Source organism: Rissa tridactyla, chromosome 6 (genome assembly GCF_028500815.1).
Source record: "Rissa tridactyla isolate bRisTri1 chromosome 6, bRisTri1.patW.cur.20221130, whole genome shotgun sequence".
Lineage (NCBI taxonomy): Eukaryota > Metazoa > Chordata > Aves > Charadriiformes > Laridae > Rissa > Rissa tridactyla.
Genome location: NC_071471.1, coordinates 68,461,390 through 68,484,999, shown reverse-complemented (window position 1 = coordinate 68,484,999; position 23,610 = coordinate 68,461,390). Strand labels below are relative to the sequence as shown.

The 23,610-nt window shown below is 43.9% G+C and overlaps 1 protein-coding gene across 1 annotated transcript; it reads right to left on the bottom strand.

Annotated features, from left to right (window-relative positions):
- Window positions 1-3,479: 3,479 nt before the first annotated feature.
- Window positions 3,480-23,306, bottom strand: LOC128911162 (deleted in malignant brain tumors 1 protein-like). Its single transcript, XM_054205519.1, has 14 exons — window positions 22,815-23,306; window positions 15,161-15,224; window positions 13,718-13,747; window positions 11,555-11,866; window positions 11,250-11,297; window positions 10,704-11,015; window positions 10,399-10,446; window positions 9,853-10,164; window positions 8,892-9,045; window positions 8,472-8,680; window positions 7,204-7,376; window positions 6,431-6,819; window positions 4,343-4,614; window positions 3,480-3,652 (listed from the first exon to the last, which is right to left on the bottom strand). Exons 1-14 carry the CDS (start codon window positions 23,304-23,306, stop codon window positions 3,480-3,482), a joined length of 2,988 nt encoding a protein of 995 aa, XP_054061494.1.
- Window positions 23,307-23,610: the final 304 nt, after the last annotated feature.

Genomic DNA, 23,610 nt, shown 5'->3' with positions numbered 1-23,610 from the left:
ACAGTGCTTAATTCTCATTCATCACTCTCTTGCCAAAGTGGTTACTTTCCTGTGTTTCTGTGTTTTAACCATTGAATGAGAAAAGGCTGATGACCGTCCTAACACTGAAGAGCCAGAATATTGGTTTTCACCTGATTCCTACCTCTACACCCTTGGATCACATTATCAGGAGTTAAAATTTGTAGCACAATTGTTGCCATATACAAATTTATTGCCTCCAGGGCCAGTCACCAAGGATGAAGACTGAAGTCCAGGAGCCCAAGGGAAAAATGACTTAGAAGGTCTTTCCACAAAGGCCAGCATCACTGGAATGGAAGAAGGAAGTGCAAAACCCAAGAGGCCAAAGATAATGCTGGAAGCCTTGAAAGTGAACGCTGAGAAGGGTAAATATGTTTCTTCTTTATACAAACAACCACATTCCCACATGAATGAGGAAACGTACGCAAAGCCTGGTATTCACTATTCATATTCTTCTGGTTTTGACATCTTGGCAAGAAGCAGAAAACGTCCAATACATTTGACTGACTAATCAAGCACGGTAACCAGTGAAGCAAGAGTAAGTGATGGACAGAGATCCTTCTCCAAACTCTTGCAATAATTGAAAAGGGCGGGGAGGTAGGGGAACACGAAAGTGATTCCCAGGTGATTCAAGTGAAAGAAAACCTGTCAAAATATCCAGGTAAATGAACAACCCTGATTAATTATTTCATCACTATGTTCTTCACTAATTAATTCTTTACTAAAACTTCAAAGATCTAGATATTTCTGAAGAACATGACTATCAGGCAATCTCTGTAGACTAGGAATAGATTCCTACTCTGTATATGTTCCAATTAATTTGAATTAATTAATTAATTAATGCAAATACCATACAGCACGTTTTCGTCTTTCCCATTGGCTAGATAAGTCTCTTTCAGTAACACATTTTTGCTCTTTAGGACTTCTTCTGGCAGCTTGAAGTGTTTCTCAGCACGTTACTCTGTGACAGAAGCTCCATCAAGCTTTGAAAACACTTTCTCTTCTACTGACTATTGTCAGGAGACTTCTGCAGACACACTGGCTTTTGTGAGGTCCAAATGGAAACCATTGAAAGGTTATAGAAGATTAATCAGTTTTCACCTGTGACTATAAGAAAGTATCTAGACTGGAATGAGGGTATTCACAGGCTTCTGCACAAAGAAACGATGGTTTGAATTCATGCGTTAAGATGCAGTGAGGCAGCGTAGTCTATTTTATCAGGTTCCTTGATGGCCTCTTGGGTTCTGTTGCGTGTGAAATGTGAAGTGTGTCATTGCAAATCGATTTGCATTTGTTTAATGGTGAGGATCCAAATGGATCAGAACTGTCTGCCACCAAGAGTCAAATCCACTGGATTTACCAGTAGAAGCTTTCCCGAATGCAGTGGGGCAGGAGGGGGGAAGGAAGGTTCTTGGCAGAGGCACCATTCAGGAGGCATATGTACTTGAGCATGACCCTTTCCTCATCACCAAACCCAGTTTTCTTGAATCCTGCATGTCTGTAATACCTGTGGATTAAGGAAGGAGGCAGGAAATAAGAAGGATGAGTCTGAGACACCAACTACTTGAACAGTTTATTGGTGTTTTCTACAGCAACATTTAATATGGAAACCACTGATCTTAGATCTTCTACCTTTCATTCTGATTCAAACGTTGGTATATCTCCACCTGGGATCCCTGGCACAGAACAGTATGGGAAGGCTTATCTCTGAACAGTATAGGCACGTTGCAGGTTGGAGGCACCAACATCCTAAGTCTAGGATCTGTTTGCTTGTCTGATCAAAATAATATTCAGAGACTAGAAGAAGAAAAAGTGTCACCAAGCTATGCCCTGAAAAATGGTGGGGTAGCATAACCGCAGCAGCAAGGCCACAGCAGGGGCGGGGGCAGGAGAGAAAACAGCAGGTCTGGGAAGAGCAGAGGGGAAGGTCCTCTCCTGGAGAGGTAGGAAAGCCCAGGTCTAGGAAAGTTTTCACTGTGCTGGGCAGGTCACTGGATTTCTCCAAGCATGGGCAATCTCTGGTCCACACACAGAGGACTAGATGAAAGGCAGGTCGGCCTCCTGGATTGCTCTGCCCTTCAAAGCTGGCTGTAGGCACAGAGGAAGGGAGGACTCTCCTCAGGCCTTGTTCCTCATGTGTGGACAGCAAGATTCACTTCCATTCTCTGTGGGCAATGCCAGTCCCTGCCTGTATGGTCCCTTCACAGCACGGAGAGATGACGATAGGCCTGCCAGGGGTCACCAGGAAAAGGCAGCTTGCAGTCAAAAATGGCACAGGCTGTAATGATGACTCCTGTCAGAGCTGCCCGCATCCTCCTCGTCAGGTCAGGATGTCGCCCTGGCGTAGAGCTCGCCTTCCCCACACGTCACTGCTTTGTCTCTCGCTCACACCACACATAGTACATTACACTGTTCCCAACGAACTTTCCCCTGTCATTGCTGGCTAGAAAACAGGAAAGACTAAAGAAGAGCATTTCTCAGTCAAAGACCAGTGACCTTTCCGCCTGCAGTAAGTAGCTTCTTCCAAACAGATTCTTACTTTAATATTTTTTTGTTTTGTTTTCGCATGGGGATAGGAGACAGGTCACACTTCCTTATGGCAACTTACGTACATTTTCTCTCCACCCCCCTCCATTGCAGGTGTAGAAATGCGTAAGAACGTGAGCAGAAATCATTGCTTGGCAAAGTCATTTTGTCAGAAGCCACGTTCTCCAACCTGATAATGCATTAGCTGGCAGTTCAGACGCATAGATGGTGTGTTGCAAGTACACAGAAAGAAGTATTGCTCAAAAAACCCTTTCTTTCCTGCTTTTTTTTAATTACATACTTACACAACAGATGTGTTTATATTCATCCACTATACAAAGTGTTATAAATGGCCTACATTTTCTCAGGGAAAAATGTAATTGTGAAGAACCATACAGCCCAAAATAAGGAATGCTGTACAGGAGCAATTCCTTACATGCAGCCCCTCTGCATTTTCATTTATGGCTCATTATTGAGATATTTTTACTGCAAGGAAACATTTTTCTGGACCTGTTTTCCAGAGTATCTCATGGTGCTACACAGGTGTTCCATCTGCATATCAGCAATGGCAAAATAGGTCAGTTCTTCTTTTTCAAGTCATCTAAGTTGGTCTTCTCAGACAGACACTCAACCAGGATCTCAACTGAGGTGCTCTGAAATGTCCAGCGTTGAAGACGGTAGCTTATTCGGATGCCGGGATGGAAGAATCAACCTTTCTTTAGACCTTAGGTGTATGTGGACTTGAGGATTTTAAAGCCAGGTTCCTTTTAAGTTCAGTTCATGGTAACACCGGTTTTTACCTCAGTACAGCACGATCTTCAAACAAGATCTGGATGGTGGAATAGTCAAGTAAGAGTTACCCTCTATGCAGACTGCAAAACCAAATCGTGAAGCTGATGACTGGCGCCTTCCACCTGCAAGCCTTGGGTTGCCTCTCACATTATCTGGTAGGGGATGGGTTGCCGCAGTTTGCGCTTCAAAAGAAATCCTCCCACAATGAGAACAGCAGCTACGAGCACCACGATGGTCACCGCCAGAGGAGCGTGGGAGCTGGCAGCAGGTGCCGGGCTCTGAGAGTCCCCTTCCATTTGGAAGGCAGAGGCCACTTCTGTGCTCAGAAGAGAAAGAGAGAGGCTTGCATCTGTTTTCCTGAGCTAGTTAATCTCAAAGGTAATTAGGCAAAGAGAACTGGAATTAAAATGTTGCAATCTGGATTTGATCAGAAACCAAATTGTTTTATTGCATATTGTTTGACCAGTGATCCTGCGGCCATGCCAAACAAGTAAAAGATTATGGCAAGAAATTAAAGAGCAACAAAGAATTTGCAATGATTACACTCTGAGACTATAAAATGCTGTTTCCTAATAGCGGAAACAGCAGTTATAGGGCACTGGGAAACAACATTTCCCAGGGGACCTGCAGATTGTTTGCTAATAAATAAGAGACGTGCTTTGAAAAATTAATATAAATCCTGCGAGGATAAGAGTTACATCTCATCCCTCTTCCCACAGAAGAGAATCAATTGCGATTTTTCATGTGCAGAACAAATAATGGGTCTAAACTGTGACAGAATGGAAGCAGCTTGCAAACGTTACAAAACAATTTTATAAAAATTGTATAAATTTGATATAAATTGTATAAAAACTGTTTTGGAAAAAAGTCATCCATGTGAGAACTATATCAGAGTTACGAGCAAGCCAGCAAAGGCGTATTTCAGAGCTGGATTTCATGTCCAAGCTGACATGCAAACATAGAGTAATGTACAGGGACTTACGTTATTTGAGTTATTTAAACTTACCAGCGTTCCTGTTCTCAGCGGGAGCGTCCCGAAGCCGGACAGGTCCAATAACCATATTCACTTTTGCATGGGAAGAACCAACATCCCTCTTGAACCTACTGGTGCAGCCTTGGTAGCAGCGGGAAGAGTAGTCGTTCTTCATGCACACCGCCAGCTCACACTGCAGGTAAACTGACGGGTATCGATGAATAAACGAAAAAGCGTTAAATGAAAAGCGAGCAACGTCTTTGTATGACGAATTGATAGTAAAGTAGGTAGGATCCTTAACACACCTGGAAAGATATAGAATTAACAGATTAGCTATTGTGAATAGAAACACTATGACACAATCTCCCTGCAGTATGTTTCATGCTCAAATATAAAACCAGAAGGTAAAAGTATAAGAGAACTCAAAAGGATTAAAAAAAAAAAGTGTATTTTTAGCAAGGAGGGAAAATAAGAGCCAAAAAATAACCAATGGCGGTGGTGATTTCTACCACACTAACGTATATAGCACAGAAATTTCGTAGCTTAACAAAATTGATGTAAACATGAATAGCTGAAAAACAAGTAGCGGTTCTGCTGGTTTCTGTGTTTCGGGTACAGGTGAGGACCTGTTTTGCATTTGCAAACAAGGCCCCTGGAGATTGTTGCAGAAAGAGAAAGGGCCCCTTTTGACCCTGGAAGGACAAAACTAATTCTAATACGCATATGTTTGGGGAAATAAACGTGCTCTTTAGTCCTTTGATGTTTGTAGAGTACTTTGCTTGGGGCATCTCAACACCTGGCAGAGGTCTCCAGATGTTTCACAGACCAAGTTGCTTGGGTAACTTTACTGTCAGTGAGTTTTACTTCCTAACAATTACTAGCCTTACAGGTTACCTAACTCAGATCCTTCTTGTACTCAGATCATTCTTGTTTAATTTAATCACCACGCAAAAAGATCACAATAATTCCCCCACAATTGTTACCCCAGAATATTTCAAAATGGTCATTAATTATCTTTATGTCTCCAAAAAAATTCCATTGTGCTCATTTCCCTAATAAAGACCCCAGGGATTTTAAGTCCTCTCATTCTTAGTTTATTTTATACTGCAGTGATACCCCAACACGTCTGATATTATAGGTGGATACTATTGATTTTAGATTCTGTAAATACATTTGCTTTTGACACAGTTCCTTTTCACACGAATAAAAATTAACTGGAAAATGATCAGAAACTATTTGCTTCATCTCCCTGGTGACCGTGCTGCTCACAAAGCTGGACAGACCTTCTGTGTCCTGCTTAATGGGTATGTGTTTTTATGGATAAAATAAAAAGAAACCCCAACACGAGGAGAACCTTCCTAAGATTCACACAAGGTGTAAAAGGGAGGCCGTTCACCCAGCAGGCAGGAGGCACTGTGTCGCTTCGTCAGCCTCTCACGGACTGGCTTCCAGCTTAGCAGGAGGTTACTACACCGCTAAGGTTACTGATGTCAACACCCTCCCAGGGGACAAGAGGAATTCAAATGCCACCTAGCACAGAAGGGGAATGAACTAGCATGAGTCTTGCATTCCTGGAACAAAATGGGACGCACTGCAGTGCTTCTAGCTCCCTGGTTTTGCGTTCTTTATAAGAGTCCACGACTTTTAGATTTCAAATCAAAAGGCATTTTGTAGGCAAAATCAAAACATTTTGTACCCAATTAAGCAAAATGGTTTAGGTTTTTAGACTAGCAAGAAAAGGCTAAGGAATTTCTCTTCTTTGTGAACAGACTGTTTTGTATTCTGGTTATGATGCTGCAAAACTCAAATTCTGAAATATGGAAACGCAGAGCCACCGACTTCCCTACATTTCATGCATCTATTTCAGAAACAAATACGGACCTCGGTTTCTACACTGCCTCCCTGAATGAAATCTCAGTGCTCGACTGCAACTTCTGAATGGCATTTCCTTGTCATATTATATCTTATTCAGGCTTTGCCAAAAAGTCTTTCTTAGAAGTATATTTGTACTGAGAATTGTAACCAATGTACACTGGCCCTAAATCACCACCTTCATAAACTGAGCTCTTTTAGAACTATTCATACAGATACTTCCTAAGTAATTCCTTAGAAGGTTCTTACCCACTTCTGATCAAGTCATAGGTCAGTGCTTTAAAATTGCTGGGATCAGGTGATGCCACGCATGTGTCCACAAACAAGATCAGATTCCTGTCAGAGCTGTGAAGAGAAGCTTCGAGGAACAAATCCTGGTTCAGGTCAACGTAGTATGGAAAGTCATACACTGGCCACAGGAAAGACGAGGAATTGTAGAATGTCAAGTTCACTTCGTATCTGCCATACTGGGTTTCGCTGGCATTAATAATGTCGTTGGCAATGTACATTACTTCCACCCAGGTGTTGTGGAGCATTTTGCAGTTGATGTGCAAATGAAGGTCCTTTTGCCTCTTGATGATGTGACCAGAACCAGGCACTTTTATCACATTGGAGTAGGTGATGGTTTCATTGTTGCCCTGTTTGACACATTAGATGAGTACAAAATTATCTCGTGTAGTCATGTTGACGGTGTATACTACAAACTTCTGTATGTGCCAGATCCTAGTATTAGTCAGAAAGGACATGTCATACTCAAAATACCCAAACATCCTGGATGTTATTGTTCACTCACCTTATTCTCTAGAACATCACTCTGAAATAGATACAGGGATTACCTACATCCTGGGAAGGAGAAGTAGGAATATTTAACAAACCTTAGCCTCCAGAAATACGTGCTTCTTTTCTGTATTTTGAATACCTGCAGGTTACAACACCCTTTGCAAATCATGACAATTTTCCAAATGTATATTAAGTTTCCAAGCCCAGACTTGGAGAGCTCTCCAAAATATGTTAACACCAACCTGTCTACGTGTACCACAGCCGTTGTATGGAACGTTGAAGGTAATCTTAGTCGGTGTAATTGTTGGTCTACAGTTAGGGTCGGACAAGCTGATGTTCTGCACTGAGTAGCCCTGTGACTCGAGATAGTGTCTGTCTACAACTGCACGCATGTAGTCTGGCAAGCACATAAGGGCTAGGGAAGAAAATATGAATTATTAGTGGTTTCAGGTACTCGGTAATGCTTGCATGCTACAACTTCAACAAATGCAATAGCTACTACCATTTAGGGCAGAGAATTCATAAGCCAAACCACTTATTTTAGATTTAAATATGAATAAGCCATAGTCTCTGACAAATTTCAGCTGATCTTCAGTTACTCTCCTCACAAAAATATGTAGTTTACAACAGGCTTTTGCTGAGACCTTGAGCCTGTATCACCACTCACACAAAAATGTCAAGAAATGGGAATTTTTCCTGAATAAGAATCCAAAAGCTACTGTGGAAGGTACAGCACTAAACACACACACTGGCTTGCAGAAACACTGTCTGGGTGGGAGGGGATCCTGAAACCATCTTCATGGTGTTTCACTCAGTCCACGATATGAAAAGCAATGATCCCAGGGAGAGTTTGGCCTTTGGTAGAGTGAGACATCTGATGGTAGGGACCTACTGGCAACACACAACCTCTTGAAAGGCAGCTACCAAGACAACAGAGCCAAATGTGATCGCCGTTGTTTGTGCCTGGGGAGGCTGTGAGTGCCCATTAGATGAACTTTCCCACTGGGACTGCAGGACAGACCTGGAACAGGTCACCCAGAGAAGTTGTGGCTTTGAAGACTTCATCCTTTGAATGTTTCTAGAGACTCAGCTAGACAAGTTCATAACGGACCTGACCTGGTGTTGGCAATGGCTATATTGTGAGTAGTTGGACTAGCCTCCAAAGGTCCTTTCTAACCAATATTTCTACAATGCTATGAAAATCTGTCCACAAAGGTAGAAAAAAAAATAATGTATGAATTATGAGGTGACAAGAAGAAAGATTGATTTAGACTGGCCATCATAGAAGACATCTAAAGGCAATTAATTTGATACTTGAAGGGTTTTTTTAAAACGAAAACATAATTATTGTCTGAAAGTGATCAGTCAATAACCAGTTATGAAATTCAAGCGAGAACATCATCTATGTAGGAGTAGTTCAAAAACATTAACAAATACTTATTTAGCAAATAAAAACAGACTACAAAAGCTTCTGAGCAAAGAAAACATTACAAACAGAATGGAAGCTTACTGGTGTTCTGGTCTGCTGGAAAGGAGTGGTACTCAGCATAAAAGCCTCTGTTGGAATATCTGGCGTCACTGTGAAATCTGACAGTCATAAAGTTTGAGGATGAGGTGTATGTGAGATTAGAACTAGAACAAATTCTTCCAAGCAGAGGAGAAGTATTGGGTGGCCCATCATAGATCTCAACATAGTCATTCTGGCATCCACCTTGCAACCTGAGGAAGAAACATGAATATATAGTAAAAAGCATTTGGTGAACTTCGGTTTTTAAGTGTTGAACAAATAATAAACTAAGATACTTCACTCACACAATTCCCATGTTATATTAATAATTCACTTATAAGCTTGGGAAATGTGTTTGGGAACTATGATCGTAGGTGAGATTGGGGATGCATTTATTGCCCAAGCAGGAAGTGGTTTACTTACTGAATACTCTCAAATGTGAGCATAATGCGTAAATTATTCATTACTTGTATTTGCCACAAACAATCTGCATTATCTGGATAATTCAAAGGATAAAAAGGACTCTGAAGTGTTCCGGAGGAATTGAAAAGTAAGTCACCACAAATATATTTTCCAGCTGAAAAAAAATGAAAGAAAATTAGATATGAATGTGATTCATCTAGATTTACTTCTGATCAAATGAAAATACATTTCATGTATCCAAGCCATAGCAACAGGAGGTTAAATCTCCAGAGAAACCAAACGGTCGTACTCCTCTCACTCAGGCTACAAGCGTGATGATCTCTTGAGAGAACTCTGACTCTTCCTTGTTATTTTGCATTTGGTAGGTTTAAGGCACAAACAGGTATGACAGAAAGCAAGAGCTGCTGGCTCGAATAACATAAAAAGTAGAGAAGAAAGAAGAGATTTCCCACAAAATCAACACAGTCTGAAAGCAGTAACAGAATCAGACAGACAAAGGGGACCAGCATGTAGGATTTAAACAGTCAGTACCAATAATGATTTTTTCCAAAAGTATTGCAATATGCAAATGATAAACTCCAAGCTATAAACTGGTAACCAAGCTATAAACTGGTAACTAATACACCTCCAAAGTAATGCATCGGACAGATGATAAAAGGAGACACACCTGGGCCAGTCAACGGTGGACTCTTGGTTGTCGCACCTGTTAGGGAAGGAAGAGAAAGAAACAGGTGAGGACCTTGTGGATGAAGGAGCACGGCCAGGTTTTCTCCCAGCTCAGGAGATATTGGTGCCACTCTGTCACAAGGGCAATGGAGCGCCTCGGGGTCTCAGCAGGGTGCTCTTCCATGGTGGGAGCAATGAAAAACACAATCTTTGAGAACATCTCCAACACACTTGTGGCCAACGAGGGCCACTCTCTGAGAGTGTCCCCGTATTTAGGAAGGAAAAGCAATGGTACCTGAGCACACAACACCAGCATCTTCACTGTGCTGACAGTTATGGACACCCCAGCCACGGTGGCTGCACCGGAAGAGGGAGGACTCGCTCCCTGTGCAGTCCACATCATCCAGGTAGATATTGCCAGTGCCTTGTCCGAAGTAGGCGTCTGTTGGTGCAGAAACAGCAAAGCCACATCCCAGCTGCCTGCACACAACCTCGGCATCGTTCAGGTCCCAGGAGTCATCGCAGACAGTGCCCCGGCTGCCGTGGTAGTAAATCTCTACGCGCCCCTCACACCGGTTTCTGCCGCTCACCAGGCTCAGGGAGGCACCTTAGAAAGGAGGAGACAGGGAAAACCCTCTAGCATGCAGACACCCTCTCTCGCCGGTGCATTGGCAATTCTCTATGAGTTTCAGGCCGCCAGGACTGTCACCTTCTGCTTAATTAGGCTGTGCGTTTCCCTGGCTCTGCTCTCCCATGGAGAAGACCAAACCCCACCCTGGGAATCACCAATGGGTACTGCCAAAAGTAACGGCCAGAAGACACATGACAAAACGAGACCCACCTGGAGGAGCAGATGCTGTGAAGGTGTCTGGAGTTGGTCTTGTGGCATCTGTTGGAGAAGAAGAGAAAGAAACAGGTGAGGACCTTGTGGATGAAGGAGCACGGCCAGGTTTTCTCCCAGCTCAGGAGATATTGGTGCCACTCTGTCACAAGGGCAATGGAGCGCCTCGGGGTCTCAGCAGGGTGCTCTTCCATGGTGGGAGCAATGAAAAACACAATCTTTGAGAACATCTCCAACACACTTGTGGCCAACGAGGGCCACTCTCTGAGAGTGTCCCCGTATTTAGGAAGGAAAAGCAATGGTACCTGAGCACACAACACCAGCATCTTCACTGTGCTGACAGTTATGGACACCCCAGCCACGGTGGCTGCACCGGAAGAGGGAGGACTCGCTCCCTGTGCAGTCCACATCATCCAGGTAGATATTGCCAGTGCCTTGTCCGAAGTAGGCGTCTGTTGGTGCAGAAACAGCAAAGCCACATCCCAGCTGCCTGCACACAACCTCGGCATCGTTCAGGTCCCAGGAGTCATCGCAGACAGTGCCCCGGCTGCCGTGGTAGTAAATCTCTACGCGCCCCTCACACCGGTTTCTGCCGCTCACCAGGCTCAGGGAGGCACCTTAGAAAGGAGGAGACAGGGAAAACCCTCTAGCATGCAGACACCCTCTCTCGCCGGTGCATTGGCAATTCTCTATGAGTTTCAGGCCGCCAGGACTGTCACCTTCTGCTTAATTAGGCTGTGCGTTTCCCTGGCTCTGCTCTCCCATGGAGAAGACCAAACCCCACCCTGGGAATCACCAATGGGTACTGCCAAAAGTAACGGCCAGAAGACACATGACAAAACGAGACCCACCTGGAGGAGCAGATGCTGTGAAGGTGTCTGGAGTTGGTCTTGTGGCATCTGTTGGAGAAGAAGAGAAAGAAACAGGTGAGGACCTTGTGGATGAAGGAGCACGGCCAGGTTTTCTCCCAGCTCAGGAGATATTGGTGCCACTCTGTCACAAGGGCAATGGAGCGCCTCGGGGTCTCAGCAGGGTGCTCTTCCATGGTGGGAGCAATGAAAAACACAATCTTTGAGAACATCTCCAACACACTTGTGGCCAACGAGGGCCACTCTTTGAGAGTGTCCCCGTATTTAGGAAGGAAAAGCAATGGTACCTGAGCACACAACACCAGCATCTTCACTGTGCTGACAGTTATGGACACCCCAGCCACGGTGGCTGCACCGGAAGAGGGAGGACTCGCTCCCTGTGCAGTCCACATCATCCAGGTAGATATTGCCAGTGCCTTGTCCGAAGTAGGCGTCTGTTGGTGCAGAAACAGCAAAGCCACATCCCAGCTGCCTGCACACAACCTCGGCATCGTTCAGGTCCCAGGAGTCATCGCAGACAGTGCCCCGGCTGCCGTGGTAGTAAATCTCTACGCGCCCCTCACACCGGTTTCTGCCGCTCACCAGGCTCAGGGAGGCACCTTAGAAAGGAGGAGACAGGGAAAACCCTCTAGCATGCAGACACCCTCTCTCGCCGGTGCATCGGCAATTGTCCATGAGTTTCAGGCCGCCAGGACTGTCACCTTCTGCTTAATTAGGCTGTGCGTTTCCCTGGCTCTGCTCTCCCATGGAGAAGACCAAACCCCACCCTGGGAATCACCAATGGGTACTGCCAAAAGTAATGGCCAGAAGACACATGACAAAACGAGACCCACCTGGAGGAGCAGATGCTGTGAAGTTTTTTGGAGCTGGTCTTGTGGCATCTGTTGGAGAAGAAGAGAAAGAAACAGGTGAGGACCTTGTGGATGAAGGAGCACGGCCAGGTTTTCTCCCAGCTGGGGAGATATTGGTGCCACCCTGTCACAAGAGCAATGGAGCGCCTCGGGGTCTCAGCAGGGTGCTCTTCCATGGTGGGAGCAATGAAAATCATGATTTTAAACAAGTCTCAAAAACATTTTCTCTTTAGGCAAACACGTGCTAATTTGTTGTTTTCCCGGAGAGGTTGTAGGTATCCCATCCCTGGAAACATTTAAGGTCTGGTTTGACAGGGCTCTGAGCCATCTTCTAGTTGAAAATGTCTGCGTTTATTGCAGGGGAGTTGGACTAGATGATCTTAAAATGTTCCTTCCAATGCAAACCATTCTATGATTCTATGATTCTACGATTCTTCCTGTAAATGGCTGCGTTTTAGTGAGACAATAATTTGAGAAAGCAAGTTATAAACAAATTCAGGTGAATTATGTTTTACCTAGAGAGATGCACCTTTTGGGATGCAACACAATCCACCCTGGGGCTTTGTTCTCTCCAGGTTTGCATGCCACATGCCTGGTAGCCCCAAGGGCACGACTGGCAGACCAATGCCCTGCTCTGGGGCATGTGGTTCACAGCACCGTGCTTCTACCTGTCCCACCTGCCACCAGGCAGCTTCAGACCCCCAAGGTGGGATATTAACTAGTACAACCCAAAAGTAACACATAGACAGAATACATGAAAAATGCAGACACACATGAAAACATTGGCATGGTGGCACTTTCAATCGTGATATTTGCAACTGTTAAGGTAAGAATAAAAAGAAGCAAGTGGGCAACTTTTTATCTTAATAAAAGAAGAAGAATGTTCTTTAAAGATTTTAAGTGGTTTACCTGAAAAGGCACCCAGGAGTGTTGCATTTAAGAGGAATAACCACAGCAAGTTCTTGGTGGTACCCATCTTGTTAAGAGATGCAAACAAAGCAGAGCATCGGAATTTATACCCTGCACCTCTAAAAGGGTGAGGCTCCCAAGGTCAGTCTGGTCCATGTTATGTATGATCTCTTATGCAATCTTTTTATGACTACCTGATCTTTACAGAGCCATTACATATGAATGGTAAAGTTTCAGTTTCCTGGATAATTTGTGCTACTGCCCTTACTATAAATTATCTTAACTGTATGTGCAGGTCCAGCATTACCTTTGGAACCAGACTGGTGAATTTACGTGTTTCATTGCCCTCACCATCCCAATTTCACCTATTTACTGCTTCTAGCTAATGACTTAATTAAGCAGACTAACGCATTGCAAGGTGAGGCAGCAAATTCCTAGCACGCTTTCTGATAAAACCTTCAGCAGAGAGCCCTGATCTCATAAGCCTTTATATTTCTGATGCTTACCACTTGAAATTACAGGCTGATTTCCCTGCTGCTGGTATACACAAACAGCATGTCATAAGTGGGATTATGTCAGGTATCAAAAGTAAATTAACGCCAGCTCTTTGTAACACGCTTAAGTGAACTTCATCTGGGGGCCTCTGTTGAGCTGCATCTGGTTTTCCAATGTTTTCCCTCAATTCCTTACCTGAATTTGCCAGCAAGACTTCCTTCAATCCTTTGAAACAGAAAGTTTATAAAAAGGGAAAGTGGTGGTGCAACGCCCCCTCCTTTTGGCCACTCAGTACTTGGTGCGATTCCCCATCCCTGGGCCGCATACCAGCCCAGAGGATGTCAGGCATGAACTGCAAAAGGTAAAGGACCAGAGCATTGAGGCACTCCCTTAACATGCCTGGCTCCTGCTTCCCCTATCGCCTGGGACTATGACTCCCTGGCAGCCTAGTACATCTGTACCTGGATCGTGACCCAAAGGGAGGTGATACGAGAACTTGCAGATCTAGCAACTTCTGGACTTGCACAGCTGTTAGAAAGTACCAGAATGTCCCATCGTCCAAGCTGGGTCGGAGTAGATAAATATCTGATAAAAGTCAATTAACTCAGATCCTATAAATAGTGGTTCTATCAAGACCCTTTGAGCTCTCCTGGATGTCAGTGGGCTGTGACCAGCATCTCCCGAGTCGGGACGCCGCTCAGGCAAACACCTCGAGGGTTAAAAGGCCAGGGCGAGTCAACTCCCCTTGAGTCTCAGTTATCGCCCGCTGGGGAATAGCTGCCGATGCAGTGTGGATATTTACTCCAAACTCGAAGAGGGAAATAGTAACTATAGGCAGACTTCTCTCTCATCTATATATACATATTACACATTAGCTCTTACGAGTGTGGGTGTTCTTATACTTTACTGGATCCAAATATTTGTCCATGTACACATAAAAAGGGCACCCATCAGCTCATTGGCGTCATCCACTGAGAAGGGAACTTTGGTAATAGCAGTTATAAACTCGGGTGTGGGTGTGGGTGTATGACCCCTCAAGTGGTGTGCGCTTGTATGTTTGTGCTTATACGTATATGTATTGATTTGGGATACCTTATAGTAAGTTAGTGTGAATCTTGCCATTTTCAGATCTGTAATTAAGTCACTGTTCAATTACTTTGTTAAATCGTCTTGTAAATCCTTAAATCAGTTAATGATTAAGTGCTGCTAAAACTCTTGATCTAGCTCAAATCATTAATAAATTTTGAATTGCTACTAAATCATAACCATGTCAGATATTTCCTTCTGCGACAGGGAAAGAAGTATGGGTTGGAGTAAAACCAAAAGTCCTGTTGAAATGGTTTCCTCAGTTGGTCTATGTGAGGACTTAATGGAGTTACAGTATGCTTAGGGCACAACAGCCCACAATCCTATCCTGCTAATCTGCTCGCTGGAGTCATTATATTGCACTTCTACCGTTTCTCCTCATCTGTTGAAGAGATATACAGACCAGCTAGAAACAGGCCAGTTGTTGGTCTAATATTCTACTCATTACACTTCATCCAGGCTATACCTCTCTGTTCACTTTGGCTATGACACAAACAGCAACCAAACCACAATAATTGACATAACTCATGATTCCTGCTGGTACATTCCAACCTTCCTCCTGCAGAAAAACACAGCTTGAGTCTAGGGAGTCCTCTTTCCGCAAAGGTTCACAGCGCTAGAACAGAATAGAGACAAAAGGCCAGAGTCCAGAGACAGAATCAGAAGCTGTCAAAGCAGTTGCTGAGAGGAGCAACCGAACTGGAGGACAATGGTAAATACAACCGATTGTATTCATATGTTAACAAAGAAATGTAAGCCTGAACGTTGCTACTCACAGCTCTACTGTTCCTGACTTCCTGACAAAAGCAAAAACAATACTGTGTGTTCGGTGGAGCTATCACACGCTGTGATTGTGAAGCAGCTGTGGGATGATAACCCTGCCTCTACATTCTTGAAAAATAACACCTTGGTACAGACCAAGGGACCCAGGCAGCTGGAAAACAGTCTTGCAGAAAACGACCTGGGGGTCCTAGTGAATGAACTGGCCATGATCCAGCACTGTGCCCTTGCAGCAAAGATGGACAATGGCATCCTAGTGCTGTGTTCAGAGGAGTGTTGCCAGCAGGTCAAGGGAGGTGATCCTCCCCCTCTACTCAGCACTGGTGAGACACATCTGGGGTGCACATTCCAGTTCCGGGCTCCCCAGTACAAGAGAGACATGGACATACTGGAGCAAGTCTAGCAAAGGGCCACCAAGACGATTAAGGAACAGGAGCATCTCTCATATGAGGAGAGGCCCAGAGAACAGGATGCTCAGTGTGTACAAATACCTGATGGGATGGAGTAAAGACACAGCCAGGCTCTTCTCAGTGGTGCCTGGTGGCAGGATGAGAAGCAATGGGCATGAACTGAAGTACAGTAAATTTCATTTAAATATAAGGAAAAAGAATTTCACTGTGAGGGTGGTCAAGCAGTGGGATAGGTTGCCCAGTGGGGTTATAGATTCCTCCATTCTTCGAGATATTCAAACCCAACTGGACACAGTCCTGAGCAACCTGCTTTCTCTGACCCTGCTTTGAGCAAGGGGATGGATTAGATGATCTCAGATCACCCAGCCTTAGCTGGTCCGTGACACTGTGAATAGGAAATTTATGAATGACATCAAGGAGATTCAAGAACAGTGGAGGACGAAGCGCGTTGTGGTTAAATTTATGCACAACAATTAAAACTGATAGCATGGTTCTTTAACACAAACTTGGCTGTCTGAGTTCTTGTCAGTCCTCACCAGTTCCAGCTCCCTGGTACATTTCTGACATATCCAGTAAATGTTCTTTGATTTATGAGAGGACCTATGTCATCAGGTTTGATATCAGGCACCTTTGATTTGCAGCCTACAAAACACCCGTGTCCTCTGTACAAAATACACCTTAGATTACCTCTCCTTTCTATTGCACGTACTAACATCAGAGCAGCAGGAAGTTTACTGCAAAAATAAAATACTGTAAAAAACTATAAATAAGCTGATGTATGAGGCTGCATTCCTGACAGAGTATCAACAATCTGTTGCTGTTCTCACATCAGCAGAAAATGGAAAACTATTGCCTTGTCTCTTGATCATGTATTACTGAGACAGAATACATGGGATGGAATTTGCATTGCATAATACAAAAGACGTCAGGCAGACAAAACCTAAAGAAGTCTGTCTAAGAAAATCAGCCTCAGTTAACTTACAATATCTTCTATCAGAGGTCAGCTGTTTGCTGAACAAGTTATACTAAATTATATTGTTATGCTTGGATTAAAGAAAAAAATATTGTCTTTTCAATAAAAATTGCAGGTCCAGAGTACCAAAGATTGAACTTTTCAAACACGGTTTTCGTATTTAGCGACACTTAGAGTTCTTAAAGATTATAGAAAGCTCTGCCATCTCCCTTGATCAATTATTTTCTTTCAGTTTCAGAAAGAAAAAATTAAAAGATTTTATTTAGTATAGCACTCTGGGTTCTAGATCCATGGACTGGTTTCCTGCCATGTGCTTCTTGCAGGAGGGAACTTGAACACATCAGTCTTCACATTGATCCTTTGTATCTGCCCAGGCATGCACTGCAGGGCTCAAGTTCTTAGATCTGTTCCCATCCATCCCATGTTGTACACAGACAGGTAATACCCCATCAGGAGACCACCCAATGTTTCTCAGACTTTCACTCTTAGCCTGCTTTCCCTACAACAGGAGAAAAGTTCAGCTGTAAGTCTGAGAAAGTAGAAAAAAAACAATCAGAAATCTCATGAAGAGCAATATACAGGTGAAATAAATCCGTATGCCATCCATACCTAGAAGACGGCTTGGAGTCCTGTCCAACTTGACCTTGAATGTTTCCAGGGATGGGAAAAGAGCTTATGCATCAGGATTAAAGGGATGACAGGGAGAGGTAACATTTCAGTGGGGGTCTGCTACAGGAGGCCACCTGACCACGAAGATCGAGCAGATGAGGCCCTCCATAGACACATACGAGCAGCCTCGCGTTCACAAGCAAGCCCTGGTCCTCATGGGGTACTTCAACCACCCCAGTATCTGTTGGAGGGACAACACAGCAGGGCATAAGCAATCCATGAGGCTCCTGGAATGTGTCAATGATAACTTCCTTCTCCAAGTGATAGAGGAGTCAACAAGGAGAGGTGCCATGCTGGACCTTGTTCTCACCAAAAAGAAGAGGCTGGTGGGAAATGTGAAGATCAAGGGCAGCCTTGGCTGCAGTGACCATGAGATGGTGGAGTTCAAGATCCTTTGGACAGCAAGGAGGGCGCACAGTAAGCTCGCTACCCTGAACTTCAGGAGAGCAGGCTTTGTCCTCTTCAGGGATCTGCTTGGTAGAGTACCGTGGGATAAAACCCTGGAGGGAAGAGGCGCCAAAAAAAGCTGGTTAATATTCAAGGATCACCTCCTGCAAGTTCAGGAGCAATGCATTCCAACAAAGAGAAAGTCTGTCAAAAATGCCACAAAGCCTGCATGGATGAACAAGGAGCTCCTGGATAAACACAAACAGAAAAAGGAAGCCTACAGTGGGTGGAAGCGAGGACAGGTAGCCTGGGAGGAATACAGAGAAATTTTCTGAGCGGCCAAGGATCAGGTTAGGAAAGCTAAAGCCCAGATAGAGTTAAATCTGGATGGGGTGTCAAGGGCAACAAGAAAAGCTTCTACAGCTGTGTTGGTGACAAAAGGAAGACCAGGAAAAATGTGGGCTCTCTCTGGAAGGAAATGGGGAACCTGGTCACCCAGGATATGGACAAGGCTGAGGTACTCAACAACATTTTCTCCTTGGTCTTCACTGGCAAATGCTCTAGCCACACCGCCCAGGTCGCAGAATGCAAAGGCAAAGACCGGGACATTCTAAGGAACCTGAAGGTGCACAAGTCCATGGGACCTGATGAGATAGATCTGCGGGTCCTGAGGGAGCCATCAGTTGAAGTTGCCGAGCCACTATCAATCATATCTGAGAAGTCGTGGCAGTTCAGTGAAGTTCCTGCTGACTGGAAAAGGGGAAACATAACCCCCACTTTTAAAAAGGGTAAAAAATGAAGACCTGGGCAACTGCAGGCCTATCAGTCTCACCTTTGTGCCTGGCAGGATCATGGAGCAGATCCTCCTAGAAACTCTGCTAAGGCACATGGAAAATAAGGAAGTGATCGGTGACAGTCAACATGGCTTCACTAAAGGCAAATCATGCCTGACAAATTTGGTGGCCTTCTATAACGGCGCTATAGTATTGGTGCATAAGGGAAGAGGAACTGATGTCATCTACCTGGACTTGTGCAAAGCATTTGATACTGTCCCACACGACATCCTTGTCTCTAAATTGGAGAGACATGGATTTGGCAGGTGGACTTCTCGGTGGATAAGGAACTGGCTGGATGGCTGCACTCAAAGAGTTGCAGTCAACAGCTCGATGTCCAAGCGGAGACCAGTGACAAGTGGTGTTCCTCAGGGGTTGCTACTGGGTTTTTTGGCTTAGAGATGCTTTTTTTACTCGTCTATTCAAACCATCCTTAGATCTTTGAAGCGGTTTTGGTTGAGTGATTTTTAGTCTTCAAGTAATGCCAGTTTCCTTTCTAAACTTTGCTGAGATAAAATCTACCAGATGTAGGGGAACCTGAGGTAGCTGGCTGCTGAAAGAGGAGGTGTGAGCCGAGAAGACAACATGGGTCCACGACTTCCAACTTTCTTCAGTGTTACCATCTGTTCCCCTTCAGTCCCTTACCTTGCCTTCAAACCAGAAGGAACAGCAGGAAGGAAATGATACTGCCAGTTGCCAAAGGGAATTGTTCAAGGAAAGTAATCACCTCATATGCAAAAATACCTAGATGCATGAAAAGCCATATGCCTTCAGAACAGAGAGAGTCCACCGGGGGTGTTGTGCTGCGGCTGTGTGCCATGTAATTCATGTATAAACCCAAGGAAAGCAAATAGGGAAGTAATATGCATTTCTTTCTGTGTGAAAGATTATTTCAATATAAGACACAGAAAACATGTCAGTCATTTAGCAGTTTCATGGTGATTACTTCTCAGCACCATCCACTTATAGTGTGTTGCTCAACTTCTGTGCTACTTTACAGCTGATACAAACCAATAAACAACAAAGTCCTCGTACACAAAGCTAAAAGTGACCTGTGTATACCATTTTGTCTAAATGCTTTTAACCATTTCAGCTCCTTTCAAGAATGTGTTTCCGTGTCTGGTTTTATCTAGTCTCCATATTTTTCCCTTTATTCTAACAACTTGACAAAAATAATGTATTTATGAAGCCTTTTAATGACTCTGTGGCATCAAGCCCTACCATCCATACAGACAGAGTCGTATGAGAAAATTGCACAAACATATCAAACGAACTATATTATCATGGATAATGGAAAAATTCCATAAAGAAATTTGCCCCCCGTACTAAAGACCAGCCAAAACACAAGCTCCTTGCCAACACTTCTCTTCTTACAAACTCCATGCAATTAGCATTTTTGTTAAGTGTTGACCAAAATGTGCTATTGAGGAGGCTGTTTATAGCTACTGTTAATGAATATACAAATCTCTCCTTATGTTTATGTCACTGAAGCAGCAATAATACTGCCTGCTGCGAAATTGTTAGTGATTTACAGTCTTATCCTAACAGGATAATGACTGTTTAACTTTCCACAGCTTGATTCTGCATAGCATCTTTTCAAAATCGGATTTCTCACCAAAAACATCCATCTCTTCCAAAGGAAAGCTTGTACATTTCTTGACCTGGTAATACAACTGTGGAGGGTTAGGAAGACCACTTGCATGGGTCACGCGCTGTCGTTCATGCTGCAGAGAAGATATTTACACCTGGCATTCTGCTGATAAGGTGACTGGTACGGCGCCTAGCAAGTTTTACGGATCTAGAAATAAATTTAAAAAAAATAGGATTTATAAATATGATATAAATATGATAATCTGTGAGGCAATGGGAGCATAGCGTTTACTAAAGGGATGGGCAAATATAAATACACCTCACCTGCTCCTCTCCCTGCTGCCCATTAAGTTGTTGAGGCCCCATCCCTGGAGGGGTTCAAGGCCAGGTTGGATGGGACTTGGAGCAACCTGGTCTAGTGGGAGGTGTCCCTGCCCAGGGCAGGGGGGTGGAACTAGACGTTCTCTAAGGCGCCTTCCAACTCTAACCATTCTATGATTACTAGGCATTCTATAACAATTTGTAGACAGGGAAAAGAAGTTAGTGAATTTTTCCAGGGTAGATGAAGTCCATTTTACACATACATTGCTGTATTAGAGATTGCACTATGTATTGACATTTAACCAGGAGGCAAGATAGGTTGTTAAAATCAAACATTAGAATGAGCAACAAAATTTTGCAAATGTTTAACTAAGCTATGTGCATGACTTTTCTGAGATGAATAGTCTCCCAAAATCTTCAGAAATTATGGAGGTAGTTAAATGTTTGCTTTAATCTCCGCAAGATCAGGCCTCCGATACACTTCTCAAAATCCATTATGAAGATATTTGCTGAAATGCTTACTGCTCAGCTGATGCCCTCAGTTTATAAATTTCACAACCAGGGTGCACACGGAGGCCAACATACCTCAACCTCCACGTTGGAAAACTCCCAATGGCCAAACCAGACTGTACCATGCCTTTCTACAGGGCCTGGCACAGCTGGGGCATGACCATACCACCACCAAGCAGGAGGTTTTGTTCTTTAGCATGAAGAGAAAACACAGGAACGCTCTCAGGCAGCAAGTGTCTCCAGGCTGTGCTTGCCATTGCATAAATAACATTTAAGTGTTAGTATAAAGAAGAGAGCCTAGAAGTTGGCCGTGGCATAACACATGGCCTGGCACTGGCCGCATTAACTGGCTGCCCAAGTGCTCACAGCCTGCTGAAAAGGCTAGGCAAGGCTCAGCTGCCTAACCCAGCCACTTCAGGCCTTGCAAATGTATCCTTGTAAGATACAGAGGAATCATGTCTTGGTCTATTTGCCTAAAAGAAGCAGAAGGAAAAAAAGGGGACAGGTGATGGAGATATCTTCAAGTGAGGTGATATAAAATATCTTCTTATGGCTTTCACTGACATTGAGTTTTATTAGATTGATTGTAAGCTCAATAAATACAGTCCAAGAACAGTGTGAATCTATAGAAATGTTTAAAATACTCTAAAAAGATTCTGCACTGTGTTTGCAGATTATCTGTTATAAGAGTCTCATACATCTCATCCCCTGTAGGACCTATATTTTATTCCAGAAGATTTTACTGTGCTGCAATTGCCTTTGGACTTGGCATTCCCTTGTTCACGTGAATACAACAATACAAAGAGTCTACTCTGTCTTGTCATAAGGATGCATGAGTCATCCCTTAAAAAAGAATAAGACAATAGCCATTGACTTATTCCATTGTGCCCTTTGTAGCTGCCACTCTTCAGTGTAGGAAGATTGGTCTAGTTTTGAACCAAGAACCTGAGCTAAGAACAGTAATAATTCAGGCTTTTACTGGACTGAGAAAAAGCCTTGAAAGAGAAATAAAAACTAACGCAAGTATTTTAAAATAAGAATTAGCACAGCACTTAAGGAAAAAGCGATTATAAAAAAAAGAAAATGTAAGAGTAGATGTTAGTTATTAACAATCATTCTTTGTATTTACTAAGAGCACTTCAATGACTATACCCTTTGACCTGAAATTTGAGATTTGATATAAAGATGGAAGAGACTCGATGTACCTAACCAAGGAATGGTGGGGAAAATTTCAGACCTTAGTGCAAATATGACACTGTAAATATCGCTATAGGGATGCTCATATATTTTCCATATTTTTGCACCAGTATTTAATAGAGGGGGTTTTGCTGCAGTTAGGTAGGTTGTAGTTTCATGATAACACAAATTCATTATAGCCCTTTAGCTAATCCACATACTTTGGTCTTAAACATTAAGTACTTGCGAATCATTAAACTTCCATCCAGTTCAGTCCTCAATCTATGTTGTCTTTTAGCCCTTCTTCAGAAACCTTCCACATTAGAAAAATTTCCTCTGGCTGTATGCAATTACGTTATGGCAGTGGCAATGTGATACGCCGAAAGGCGTTAAAGCCTGATGTAGTTTTTTTCCCCTTGGGAAGTTTTGAACTTGGTCCAAAACAAAGAGACGGTAACAGTAGCTATGTTTGCCCATTCACAGCACCGATTACACCCAAAAAGATTAGTTTTGCTTTCTCCAGTATCCTGACGTTTTAAATGTTGCAATAAAGGTACCAAAGGTCTGTTGACTCTGGTGGAGCTGCCCTGAGAGCTGCCATTGAAGTTCATTTCCACCTGCCTTGGCCACAGTCCAAGGCCAGCCTTGATCACGCACGATCCAACGCTAAGGATGAACATGCACTTTCCAGAGACATCAAAGCAAAGCTGCCCTGCAATGAGGGCCCTGATGAGGTGTGCTCCGTGGCCAACAGCATTGTGCTTTGCCTCTGCAGTCACCAGAGGCACAGCATGAGAGCAGCCTGACCCAGGCAGGCAGCCACAAGCAGGGGACAAGGAAGTACAGTACTTCTTCAAGGCACCAGCTTCTTCAAAGATCTTTCCAGAAGCTGCCTCCTGAGGGCCAGGCAGACGAAGATCTCCTGGTATCTCAGTCCAGCATGGACCGTTCCCAATAGTGATTGCTGTTTGGGAAAAGAGGAGGAGGAGAAGACTTGCAGTTGGCTGATGGCTGTGGTGGTGGTTGGCTTCTGGAAGCTGCAGTTGCATGGTCAAGACCGATGCCGTGTCAGTTTATGCTGTGTCAGTTTGTTCTTCTCAGAGCTCAGTGGTGACCAGATGTTGTGTACAACAGTCGGTTACCTGGCTGGGCAAAGTGTGCTGGGTCACCTCTGCAACCCCTATGGCACCGACCCAGCAGAGCTGTGCCGTGCCCCGAGGAGCAGTCAGAGCTATGGTATTACCCAAAAAAGTTACACTGACTTAATTTGACTTTATATGTTGATAAAGAAAAAAACCAAAGGAAACACCAAAACTAGATGTGGGACTTTTAAGTCATTTTCCAGAACTGCTT